The sequence below is a fragment of the Halyomorpha halys genome, unplaced genomic scaffold (assembly GCF_000696795.3).
Source record: "Halyomorpha halys isolate HHAL.00 unplaced genomic scaffold, Hhal_1.1 Scaffold670.1, whole genome shotgun sequence".
NCBI lineage: Eukaryota > Metazoa > Arthropoda > Insecta > Hemiptera > Pentatomidae > Halyomorpha > Halyomorpha halys.
The window spans coordinates 464,445-478,649 of record NW_027106188.1 but is presented as its reverse complement, the minus strand read 5'-3'; the positions used below and the strand labels follow the sequence as shown (position 1 = coordinate 478,649).

At 26.6% G+C, this 14,205-nt stretch overlaps 2 protein-coding genes across 3 annotated transcripts in view; both read right to left on the bottom strand.

Moving 5' to 3' along the window:
- Nucleotides 1-2,779: 2,779 nt before the first annotated feature.
- LOC106685205 (uncharacterized) lies at nucleotides 2,780-5,865 on the bottom strand. The gene is made up of 4 exons (XM_014427761.2): nucleotides 5,070-5,865; nucleotides 4,918-4,989; nucleotides 3,621-3,710; nucleotides 2,780-3,338 (listed from the first exon to the last, which is right to left on the bottom strand). Exons 1-4 carry the CDS (start codon nucleotides 5,778-5,780, stop codon nucleotides 3,291-3,293), a joined length of 921 nt encoding a protein of 306 aa, XP_014283247.2. The 5' UTR covers nucleotides 5,781-5,865; the 3' UTR covers nucleotides 2,780-3,290.
- A 407-nt stretch (nucleotides 5,866-6,272) lies between these two features.
- Mgat1 (alpha-1,3-mannosyl-glycoprotein 2-beta-N-acetylglucosaminyltransferase) overlaps nucleotides 6,273-14,205 on the bottom strand; it is a gene marked incomplete in the record, with an annotated part of 23,676 nt that continues 15,743 nt past the window's right edge. For both annotated transcript variants that reach the window (XM_067053713.1, XM_067053714.1), the window contains 1 exon segment: nucleotides 6,273-12,628.

The following is a 14,205-nucleotide window of genomic DNA, read 5'->3' as shown; positions in this document are numbered from 1 at the left end:
TCCGACGCAGTTACAAGGTTGCTCAGGTTACGCCTCAACTCTCTCCCCTACGAACGGCTTTGATTTTCATCAAACTGAAGTCTGATATCTGCACACCATGATATCTCATGATTGGATATTCAAATTCTCCAATGGTCAGGCTGTCTGGTTGTCTCCCTCACCTTTCTACTACTGATGATGGTGGTTTGTGGAAAACTTTCGGAAATCACACTATGGAAAAGTCTATCATTATTATTGGCTTCGGGAAGCCTCCTCATAGCTGAGCCAATACTTATAGCAGTACACTTAGCAGGCAGGAGAACAATACTAGTGAATAATATGATGGTTTGGATTGTACCAAATATTGGTGAATAGTTAGGGAAGGTTTCTGACTAGAGTAACCATTTCCATGTTTTTCATCCTATCTGGATGAATACCTTCCTTGCTCATCTTGTGGGAGGTGAAGCCATTCCCGACAGCATGGATGTCCTAGAAAAATGGGGAAGTTCAACCTAGAAGTAACACAGTCATCTTGCCTCCAACCAATGTAATGCCTAACAGCTTCAAGGGGATGGCAATGATCAATAAAGATGTGTTTTTTTTAGTGAGGAGAATTCTCATGCTGATGTGTACTTATAATCACACTTCATTTAATTTAAGATTTTATCTCTACTACTAAAAAAAAAAAAAAAAATCTCATTCACAAGAAAAAAATACATACACATCGCTACCTTGGTAAAAGAAGGGCCAGTGTCCAAATTTAGCATCCTTGAATTTATCCCATCTGTTAATTTGAAAAGGTGGGAGTAGTAAATGAAATGAAGGCCAATGCCTTAACCTTATTAGATTTCAAGTTGGAGAAACGTTTTCAAACAACCAATGTAAAATCTACAATAAAATAAAAAAGAGCCAATATACACATTATATTATATTTTCTCAAATTAATAAACTGGATATTGGCCCTTCTTTTACCAAAGTACTCAAGTAATATAAAGGATATTGGCAATTTCAGGGAGGATTTTGTTTTGAGGTAACTGAATTAAGGACTTTAACGAGAGTTAATTAGAAAAACCACTTAACAGTTATGGAAATTATTGTTCTTACCAATCATAAACCACAAAATGCAACAACACTTTCCATATTTTATTTAAATTGCAGAACAAATAATGATAAAATTATCTTTTTTATACCATAGTATGGATATTGTGGCAATAATATAAATTGATTAGATTTTAAATCAAAAATATCTTACTCTCTTTTTTTTCAAAATTACATAAATAATTCAGATTAATAAAGAACAAGGTGTAATTGTATACTATTTATCAACATTAATCATAAATTTAAAATTGAGAAAAAATATTACAAAACAATATAAATAAACGTTATGTACTTGATTTATTAAATATTACAATGGATATCTCTTAACTGTTATTACAATAGAAATATTCACTTGATTTCTCACATTTCATCTTCAACTTATTCATCCACTGGTGGACATATAATTAAGTTGATATTGATTACTTAATTTCAATAATGTTAATTATTTCGAAGGCATAGCTCTGGTTCCAATGGTGCGATTTGAGAATAATGACCTTGATCAGGCAGGTGGAGTGAAAGGGGGAATAAAAGAAATCTATGAAAATGCATCCCTTTTCTAAAAGTAAAATTCTACAAGACCATTAGAGAGAAAGACTTCACCATGAGAGGTCTCTGGTGTGGATCTTGTGGAACAATTCCAAATTGTACTAGAAATTTTTTGGAAGACTCAGATGATAGCATTGGGGATATTGCGATCTTGGCTGAAAATATTATTCTGGACGCCCAGGGTATTGTACATTATCGCCTGTATGGAAATTAGTTGAGTATTATTTATTTATTTAGTGTTAACAATGGGTTATTTTATTTTGTTTCCACATTTTCTTATTATTGCTTCATTTTTCCTTTGTATGCTTACTTAAAGTATTTTGAATGAGTCCATCAGCTTAAAATAAAACTTGTGTAGTAAACTCAATAATTGTGAGAGATCACTGGAAAAGAGGAATAAGAGATATGCCTGAGTGGGATGTAATGAGAGGATTATGTATATAATGTAGGTAACAAAACAATACAAAAAGGAAACAAAATACAAAGGAAGAAATAAATATTTTAAATTTAATTTTTTTATTTTAAAAAAAATTTGTAAATATTGTACCAATTTTTTTTTTTTTTCATTTATATTGTCTTTCAAGATAGATTAGTATGCCATGTATTATAGCAACCCACTGTTGTATTCAGGCAGCATTGCTTCCTCTAAATAAAGCATTTCTCTCCATTTTAATCATGGTTATAATAATCTTATTTTTTAATAAATTTCAGTTTGGTTGTACAGAAGAATATTTTAATCTCAAGTGCATTTATAGTTCCCATATACACAATACTGTCTTCAATTATTTTTATGTAGGTGAGTATTAGACTTTCTCTAGCAGTGACCTAGAGCAATTTACAATCTTTAAATTCAAATATTACAAAAAACATTATTTTGAAATTTAAAATCACAAAATACCCAATCATATTTAAATGAATATGAACATGCTATTTACTCATTAAATACACCCAAATGTAATTTAAAACATAAAATAATTTATTATACATAGAAATTACCTATAAATTGTAAATAAATATTTAATTAGGATTACAATACAAATCTTAAACCTTCTAACTCTTATTCACCTCAAAATATTTAATCGTAATACAATATAATAATTACACTCTTATTTCTATGTAAACTAGTGTTTGTCAACCAACAGAGGTCTACGGTCAACTAGTTCTGAAATTGAACCATGAGCAGCCCACTCCAACTCCTGATTTGCGATATAGTGGAGTCTCCCTCAGAAAATATTTGAAAATAAGGTTGGATAAAAGTACATTTGAGTCACTTTTATTGTACATTTGCTTGTTAAAACCTTTCAAGTGACGATTAATCATTACAAAAATATTTGTTGCTGGGCACATTCCAGGGCTCTTGTGGAACACCTCTTGGGAAGCTAGGATGTAAACTCATAACATCTAATAAAATAGCGATTTTATTTTCTATAATATTTTTTATTCTCATTTATACAATATATTTTTAATAATTTCACCATCTTTAAAGATATAAAAATGTCTCTACAATATAAATATACATATATATACACACACACATATAAATGCTTGTTCATTAGAATGCTCATAAGCAGAACAAATAAGTAAAAATACCCTTTTTTTGTTCTGAATCTTTTTTTGAAATGAATCTAAGCTTTCGATCAAATCCTTTATTATGATTAGTGGTGGACTTAAAACTGCACAATAGCAACAATGTAGGTAAAAATAACACTAGAAATCTGAAACATATAAGATAGTGGTTATTACATAATATATAACATGTGGGCGACTTTCCCATCAGGAATTACTAACTTATTAGTATGTTAAATTGTACTGAATTACTGAAGTAGCCTTTAATAGTATCGGTAACATTATTAGTCAAACAGCAGAATAATTAACATTTCATTCGAGTTTAAACAAATAATCAGACAGTTTTGGGAGAATCACCCATAAATAAAATATTTTAAAACAAAATAATTTATTTATGAAAGAATGATTAGTATTAAAATAATTAATTATACCTTGAATAATAAATTCATATCCACCACAAAAAAATTACATCCAGTTATACATAATGTTGTGAATTTGTTAACATAAATAAAATCTTGTATCTAAAAAAAAGTAAATAATAATAATAATTAAATTGAGAAAATATTTCATTAAAAAAAGCATCTGTAAATCAAATTAATTAAACATATCTGTCAGGAAAAATTGTTAATCTGAAAAAAATCTGTTAGCAACCAATGCAATTATACGACTGTTGTACATTATATTTCAGAAATAATTATAATGATGAACTTATGATTATTATAATTATGAACTTTTGATTATTATGCGCTTTCTGAAAGCATTTAAATTCAAGATTAAGTAATTTAAATAAAAAATTCGCAAAGTAAATAATTAGGTGTTAATATTTGATTGAAGATTGATATTAAAATATGGTCAGGGGTATGTTCAACAAAGATACACAAGTAAACAAAACTTATTTATTTTTGCCAATATTTTGACCTGAATTTCAGGTCTTTATCAGGGCTGAAAAACAAAATAAGACATCAAACTTAATTCAGAGAAACATAAAAATAAAATTGATAAAAAACATAGAAATAAAATAAATTTTCTTTAAACCATAATGGGAGGATCAAGTTTTCAGTCCATGGGACTGTCCCAAAGTAAAAGTCAACCCTCCAGACCGAATTCGAATTGGCAACCACTACAGTTGCGAGGAAGTTAAGATTACATTTCAACTATCTCAGCTACAAATGGCCTGAAGGATCAAGCAATAGGCTGAATCTAATCAATAAGCGTTGCTGAACTTGTCTAACATAGTAGAGCTATGATAAATGACTTTTTTTTTTTATTACCCCCTTTCTGGTCATTCCTGACACACGGAGGAGTTATTAACAGGATACCACCCTATTATAACACCAAGGTTGGGGGTCAAGTTTTCATTTCGTGAGACCACCACAGAAATAAAAGTCGACCACTCAGGCCTGATTCGAACCGGTGCCGCTGTAGTTCCCCGGTTGCAAAGATCTACTCCTCAACTCCCTGAGAATAGACATACATAGACATAGAATAGACAGCTAGATAGATATATAGACAGCCCTAGTCCTATGTTTTTTACTGAAACAAAATGAAATAAATTAAATATATATTATACTTTGTGTTTTTCTCAGTGACCAACACCATCCTTGAAGAAGAAGAAGAAGAATAAGAACATTGACAACGGACCTGTCTGGGAGGACTAAGTATTGTTTGAATTTCAGTAAAAGTAAAAGGTTTTAAGTCACTGAAATTGAAGTAGTAAATTATGATTACCTCTTCTTTAATAGCTGATGAACTGTTTTCTTCTGCATGTTTTAATCTGAGTTCTTTTACAAAGTTTTGAGCCTATCAACACAAATATTCATCATATTTTACAATAGAAAATTGATGAATAAATTAAATATTTACTCATATTTCATACTTACCTCAATGACAGCTCGATCACATGAGTAACATATCAAGATAAAGTTTATAAGGGGCAAGCATATATCAAGAAACTGTAGCCAGTTGTTTTTCAAATCAGAAAACAAATAAAAATATATTAATCCCGATATCTGCAAAAGTTTAAATACTACTACAATCACCAACGCCGGACCATAACAATCATTTAACTTCCTCAAAAGAGCTCTACAATCCCAAAAGGTTGCAATATTTCTTCTAACATTTTTATCATCACTGTTTAAATCATAGACTATTCCTTTAAATGAAGAACCAAGAATTAGACAAAAAGAAACAATGATCCCATCTACAGCAAACTGAACATTTTGCATTATTATTTTTAAAATCCAGATAATAGATTCTTTATTATTGTCAAAGAAACAATTTCTCAAAAACTGGAAAAGAATTAACATGTAGAAAATGAATATTTTTTGGAATACTTCAACTTTGAATTTATCAGAAACATGATTAGGTACGTTAACTATTTCATTAAAACGATTAAACAGTTCAACAGATTCAACTGGATTTATAAACAAATTTACAGCCAGTAAACCAAAGCAATAGGAACTTTCTATAATTCCCAAAAATACTGAAGAACAATTATTATTTGTTTTGCATGAAGTCGAAAGGTTAAATACAGTATTTAAATAATTTAAGTTACAATACATCAGGGCTATGATTCCAACTGCACTCAGCATTGATATCTGAAAAATATGCCCTACGAAAAAAAAAAAAAAAAATAAAATAAGACATTTACTATCAAATAAATCCAATTAAAAACATTATTTAGTTGTGTAGCAGCAAAACTTTTATAAATTAAAAAAAAATATGTTTTTAAAATAACTAAAGTAATAAAAGCAAAATTGATTTCTTTTTTTTTTTTATGTCCAATTTTACTGCCGAACAACACAAATAAATATTTATACCAGATTTACATTTTCTGTTGGGTAATTTCTTAATTTTCAGAGGTAAACTAAATACCATTTTACAGAAATAAAATGGGAGTAGAACTGTATAAGAATAAAAAAATTCCATATTTAAAGATTTTGACAAATAAGTGAACGCAATATCACCAACAAGTGAGTGACAGTGAAAATTATATGTGGTTAGTATTGATTCGAACATTTCACATTATCCATACCTCCATGAATAATAAATGAAAATTATAGGAGAAAAAAAATAACAACCAATCTTGTTCATAAAAATGCAATATATTAATATTTCTACAAATATCAAATAAAATATAAATAACTTCAACTATTCATATAGAAAATAAAATAATTCTAATTTTTATATGTTAACACGTAACAAACTCATAATAACAAATGTAAGGAATATGGTGTTCTCATTAAATTTATTAATTTTTTTTTTCTTTTTTTGTTTACATCACAGCATTTATTCACATATTTATAATTTTACATGAATTTATCTACATATCATTTTATTTACAAAGCATTGCCTTCCTCGAATAAAAAACAAAATGCTAAGAATAGGCTCAGAGGAATCAATCGAATTTTAATCGTCATTGGAAATTACCATGATTTCTTTTCACTTTGAAAGCTTACTCAGAAATAGGAAGTTGATTTTAATGTTCTGATAAGAAATCAAAATAAGTGACATATAGAACAATTTGTAACAAAATAAACAAGAATTTTGAACACATCATCAATTATTTAGTAACCTATAATGAAGATCTATTAATATTAACTCATTCATTCAATTTAGATTACAATTTAATTTATTATAAATATCATTTACATAAACTAGAAATATTCACTAAGAATATAGTAAATAATAGATTTAAATTTTGTGCGTACATTAAAGAATAAATAAAAAACAACTAAAGAATTGGAAAGGAAGACAAAAATATAAGACTATAAAATGTTATTGATTTCAATCAATTAACAATATTTAAAAAAGAAACATAAACAATATAATGAATATAAAAAAGTTCACTTAAAAACATATTATAAACTTTTAAAAATGTCAATTTCTAAGGTACCATTCAGATAAGTTAAAACCTAACTTGCTTTAGTATAGTCTCACAAATTCATAAGATTATGTCATACCTGATTAATATAAATGTTACTACAAAAATACATTTAGACAATAGATATTGATAACATATGACAACACGGAACATAAACTGAAATCATTTTAAAAATAAATAAATAAACTAACAGTAGAGTATTCTATTTATTATTTAGTTTGAGTAAAAAAAAAAATTATTGTCTTTGCTTAAAACAAAAAAAATTACCCCAAAGAGCTTCCATTGAAAATAGTGAAGAGACAAACTAATATGAAGAGTACAGTATTTTTATTTTTACTACTATTATTATTTTGTATTAATAGCTTTTGTTTGAGCTGTATGAGCTCAATAAAAAAAAAAAAAAAATTCAAAATACTTCATTCAATTTCAAACAAAAGTACTTTGATTAATAAGAGGTAAAGATGTTTTAAAATGAAGAAATCTAAAAATATTAAATTACTTTCCTTATTAATATGTGTTTTCTTCTCTCCAAGAAGAAAAATATACATTATTTTTATTTAGTCCTAATAATTGAATACAGAAATAAAAAAAATGAATAAATAGAACAAAACTTATTTAGAAAAATTTATAAGGAAGATACAAATAATCTCATAACTTACACCATTACAATGCTTGATTGATAGCAATGCCAGCTTGATTGATGCACCTAGTATTGAAGGGTCTTTATTTGTTTTTCTAAAAAGTAATAATTACTTATAAGCATATTTCGCATAAAATAAAAATTTCACTTTAAACAATGTATAAATTATATTTATTCATTATTTGTGAATAAATTTACTAACTGCAATTCCTTATTTTTGAAATGATAGTATTCATTTATCGTTTAAGAATAAAAATTGACTCCCATGTTTATTTTCATAAGACTTTTTCGAATTCAGAATAAACCTATTATTTCGAGAATGATTCCTAAACCAATAAAAGCCATTAATGAGGAAAACAAAGTTATTAATGCTTCTAAAATTGATCAAAGTTATTATTAGTTTGATAATAAATATCAACCAGTAAAAAATACAATATTTTTATAAAACTTACAATATCTCAAAACTTGTGTTAACCTCTCTAATGTTCACTAGTTACAAAAAAAGGTTTCTTAAACAAAAGGAATAAATTATAATAATAAATAAAACTAGATCATAATAGTAGAAATTTATGATAACAGATTTTAATTTAAAAATTAAATTATTCCCTCCTTAATATACGTCAGACAAGCTTCTGAACGTGGAATCAGGCAAGCTTTATTTTTTCTTCTGTTTTTTCGCCCTCTGATTAAAATATCTCTAAAAATTTAGGAAATATGTACAAAGGTTCCAATTCATGATTATTAATTGAATATAATGCAACTTTATAGTTTTTGATCTCCATAAAATGTTTGTATATGGTGATTAATTTGAGACATCAATATATTTTTTAAAATACATGTTATTTAACAACTGATAGCAGCCAAGAATTAGAGAGCATTGTATATTATGATCTGGGGTATAATCATACAAAGATTTCTAATTTCTAATTTTAAGTTTTATTCATCATTTTTATATTTACAGCACAGTCTTTATAAGCTGTTAAATATACACAATTTTTTTATATTTAATTAAAATATACAGGTAATGGTATTACATTTTATTTTATTTTATTTTTATTTTTTTACCTTTTTGCTAAGGGATAAGTTCTGAAAATCTTAAAAAAGTTTCAGAACTAAAAATCGAACAAAACTTTTGAACAAATATTTTTGGGTTAGCTATCAGGCGAACCCATTTCAAAACTTTGATACCAATCACTCTCAGACAAAGTGTACCAAAACTATGATTCTTATTACAGCTATAAATAAATACATAGTAATTTGTTATAAATTTCTGTAAATACTTGAAATTTGTACAAAAAAGTCCAAAAAAAAGACATAAATGATTAAAATAATGATCAAGTTGGCATGGAATGACTAAATTGCAACATTATAATTTGACTGTAACAAAGGTAGCTTATCACAGAAATTAAATAAAAAAAGGTATTGTAAATAACCTCAGAGGTTATAAATATTTGGTTTTCCTTATCACTAATTTAAAAAAAAAAATGTAAATAAGCTTAGTATTTTTAAATATTTGGTTCAAGCCAAACACTAATTTTTATAAAACACAATAATTAACTTAACACCTTGGCTTCAAATGCTAACTGAGTAAGTAACTGTCCCGAAGACTAAAACGTTATTTTTTTAATTTCTGGTATATTTTAATTTATCTATTACAAGTAGAAAATGATTTTAACTCTCAAATAAAATATCAAAATAACTTTTGTGATTGTAATGGAAGTTCTAGGGAGATTGAGCTCCCTGTCACTGACTGGAAAAGAATGCTCATCAGTTTTAGAAGTACTATCATCCTTTTTATTTTATTTATAGCTTAGAAATATAAAATAATTTTTTTGTATTTCTTTGCTTAATACAAAAGACTTTTGTGACACTTATTTAAAATAAAAAGCACTTTATGAACTCCCCCCCCCCCCTAAAATACAAGATAAAAAAACTGTATTTTATCTTGTATTTTTCCTCTAAAATTCAAGATAAAAAAACTGTAATTTATCTTATATTTTGAAATACTGCCAAAATATGCGTCAAAGTCGCTTAGGTAGGAATGGTGACAAAATACTAAAGTGCAATTAGTAATGATCATCATAGCCAAGGACCAATAGTAAATTACAACATTGCAGCCAAGGGGTTAATACAAACAAAAAAACAATATGAAACTGATCAAATTTAATTTAATTCAGTCCAAAATTTACAACAATAAATATTATTCAACAAATCGTATCATGTGAATTATTAGTTAAAACTTTATGATGATTAGCAGCTGTTTTGTTTAAAAAATATTATTTCAACTAACCAAAAAAATAAGTATTATATCTTTAATGCGTGGTCATAAGGGCTTAAGTCACTTTTTGAGCAGTTCAAGATTATGTCGTAGTATTATCCAAATCAGAGGTTCCGGTTGGCATTAAGGTCTTTATGCTTCAGATAGACTTACTACTATATTGTTTTATAAAAATAACAATTACAAAATATCAATAATTAGAGTTTACATAATGTTTAGAACTTTGTTTTCGCTCTCCTGACAAATTCATATTTTCGACTTAAGCCCTTATGACCACGCATCAAAGATATATTGTTTACCATCAAACGCACATGATGTGTGCGCACACATACACAAAAAGATATCAATATGAACATGAAAATCAGGAATTAATTAATCTTCTATAAAGTGATTATAAAAATTATAAATATTTATATAAAACTTGAAATTCTCAAAGGAAACATAACATGAAACCATTGAAAATTATACTTGTCATAAAATATACAGATAATTGAGATAATGATTCTTTTTTTTTTTTTAGAACTAATACACTTTTAATAAAATCAAAGTCAACATGAAATGTTAATTGCATTTTGAATAAACTGTTTATAAATGCAGTTAAAGTTTCAAGTACACAAATGGTCCTATGTAAAATAAAGAAAGCCAATCCTATAAAAAAAAAAAATTAACAAATGATAAGGTTGAATTTGACAGTCAAACACAATAATTAAAACTATTTAATCTACCAATTTCTTGGTTGTAATGAAAAATTACTCACTGAAAAAATATTCAACATTATTTTTGAAAACCCATTGAAAGATTAGAAACAGAAAACTAAATAACTTTTTTTTTTTGACAAACCACAATGAAAAGATTGACAAAAGTTCTTAATGCAAAAAAAATACCAATCATCAGACGGTACAAAGTCCCTCCAGCACTGAATAATTGTATAATTTTAAGAGCTATTAAATACGGAATAAAAATTCCAAGCAAATCACAAAGTATTAATATTAACTTTACTAATCAAATAAAGTAGTTAAATGTAGTTGTAAGAACAAGCTATTTTTCTAAGTAAAAAATATTGAATCACACATAATATAGTAAAAAGAGTCCATAATTCTGCATAGTTTAGTCATTTATTTAATAATTTTAAAAACATGTTAAGGTTTTTACCCTTAAATTCAGCTATTCCAAAAGTAAAAATACATATTATGGAAAAGAAAAAAATATCATCATATCATAATTGACAATACCTCAATTGTGTAAGACTTTAACTATATATTGAACAAAATTTAATTTAGATTTATTCAAATGACGCATGATGTGGCAAGCCATAGGCAGATACCAGTTTTACATTGTTTTTTTTATGCAATTACACACATTTAGTTTTGTTATTATTTTTAAATAGGCATCTAAATCATCCCATCACGACTCATTTAGAACATTTTAATTTTGCTTGGATATAAATGTTTTTAGAAATAATATTGTTTTTGTTCCAGCCCATATATGCAGATGTTGATTAAGAACATGAGGAAGAAATATTAAAAGAAAAAAAATTGACCCCAAGAAAAAAGTTGGAATAACTGATAACTCATTATTTATTATGATATACTATTAAAAAAAGGAATATTTTTAATATTATTTATTTAGTTTCAAGACTTTATAATTTTATCATTATATAAAAAGTAATTACATCCATGAGATAGTACATTGCACATTTTAACACTTTTTGCTGATTAGTTTTAGTTTTGATTTTTTAAAATACATTTTAAGACTTTTAACTGCATACATATCCAGTCTCTTATCGTAGGCCAAACAGATAAATAGTTACAGGTGTACAAAACATAGAAAATGGTTTAAAAAACAGTTGTCAGCATGGTATAGAAATAACTGTCAATAATTTTTCCTTAATTAACCGATTTATGATGAAAAAAAAGTCAAAAAAATATAAATATTTACAAAAGTAATAATTAGTAAAATTTATATAATTTTAAATAATTTGATATTGAGCAATTTTAGTGATGTAATGCAGATGTAGATTATACAGAAACTCCATAAGTCAAATCAAAATTAAAATGTTTATACTATTTGAATGGATATTATGGGGTACTTAAAATATTTAAAAAAAGAATGAATAGCGAAAAAATAGTGATGTTTAGATTTTTAATGAATAAATGACATTAAATGAACTGGCATTGTTGAGAAATAATCAAAACCTTCTAGGACACATATACTAATGCTTTGAGCATGATGGCCTTTACCAAAAACATACTTCAATCTACACAGTTTGATTAAAAATAATTCTTAACATAATAAACGATAACACTGTATTTTCCTTAATGCTATACTAATAGTAATAAATATGAAATTGTAACCAAATATTTTGATTTGAAATGCAGTCTATAAATGCATATTATTTAATATTAATCATGCTAAATACCTTACAGTCTTACTACGACAAATAGTGCATTTTGAAATTGTAATTTGCAAATTATATCATTCCATATTCAGATATGAAAAAGCAAATAAGCTTGCAAAACAGAATTATTTTATGTTACAACTCATATTAAAAATAGTAATGGTAACATAATGGTAAATTAAATGATTAACACTTAACTTTTTATAAATAAGGAAGATCTTCGAAGATCTAAGGCCTTCTCTAGAAAATAAAAAAAATCTGAATAAGACACTTGAGAATATAATTAATTTTCAAATTTTATTTCAAACACCTTTTAATTAATACTTATCAATCTTTAATGAACTTAATTACATTAAATTCTTCTATTATATTATTCATAATAAATTATTGGTTTTCTTTTACTGTATTACTGGTTTTGATATATCCATAAATAGGAAAACTCCCATATAGTTAGTGCCAAATATAGTTAAACAAGAAATTAACAAAAAAAATCTTATATCAATTATTCCCTAAATCGAACAAGTAAATAAACCCCAGCTGATACCAAAGTAGAAGAATGAACTAAAGCTGAAAGGAGTAGGTGCAGCTACAGCAGCAGGTAATCAAGAAGAAAAGGGGATTTTTTACACTTTTAGTAAAAGAGGATAAAATTATCAAATATATTAATCATAAAGAAACATAATAATCTATAAAAAAAATAACCAAGAAATTCCAATCAAAATAGAAATATCACCAATACCATTACTTAAAATAGTAAATATACCTGCATTATAAGATTAAAAATTTTGATAATAAATTACTAAACAATAAGATATTATTTCTAAACCATCTCAACCCAATAAAATTCTAACCAAATTAGGATTTTCAATCAAAAATATTATAGATAATACAAATAATAATTAAAATATAAGAAGATGGTCAGAGTTGCGGTAAAAAAAAAAAAAGAACAAATAGTTATAAACTATTTGTTTCTTTACCGCAACCCTCAACATCTTATATTTAAGTTTTATGTTCATATATACTGTAATATGCTCTTTTTTAACGAATAGTTGATATTGATAGATCAATGATTTTAGTTATGTTTTTATTTTATGTATGTCGTTTCGGTATCGTTTTGGATCAAGAACGAAGCTAACCAGTTTTCATTGTCTAAAATAAATACGCTTTTCAAAACAAGAAAGAATGCGGTGCGCGTCCTTCCGAAGTGTTCGTTGGGTTGCTAGTGTTTGATAACATGGATTGAAATTTTTCAACTTTTGTTGTTCCTATGCAGTAATTATGGAAAAGGAATAATCAAAGAAGAAATGGAAGAAAGTGACAATTATCAATAAACTAATTACATCGCAAATCATAGTAAGTAAAGCAGAGCGATTGTACTACGATTATTTTTTGGATCGACCAGTGAACATTGAAGATAGAGGAGAGGAAACGAGCACTCTTGATTTTGCTGGCTTTGGGAGAAGAAGTCCGTTCGGCTAGAGGCGGAAAAGACGAGAAGCCATGGTTAGGGGTTGGATATAGCATCATCGACAAGAAGAGATCAACAATTATCAGGGGAAGCTGTGTAATTGGTTAGTCTTGTTTCTAAATGAAATTTATTGTATTAGTAAAATGTCTAGTAATTAAGTTAAAGTGTTATTATTAGTAAAGTGTCATCTGATCTGATTGCCAGGAAACCCGCCCTGAGAAAAGTCTCTTATGTTATAAAATTTAAATAAAATTCTATTATCTGTTAAATATTAAACTTTTTAATTTAAATCCAAGCTATCTCTTTTATATTTGAAATAAGTTAAAACTATCAAAATTCTTTTTATTTT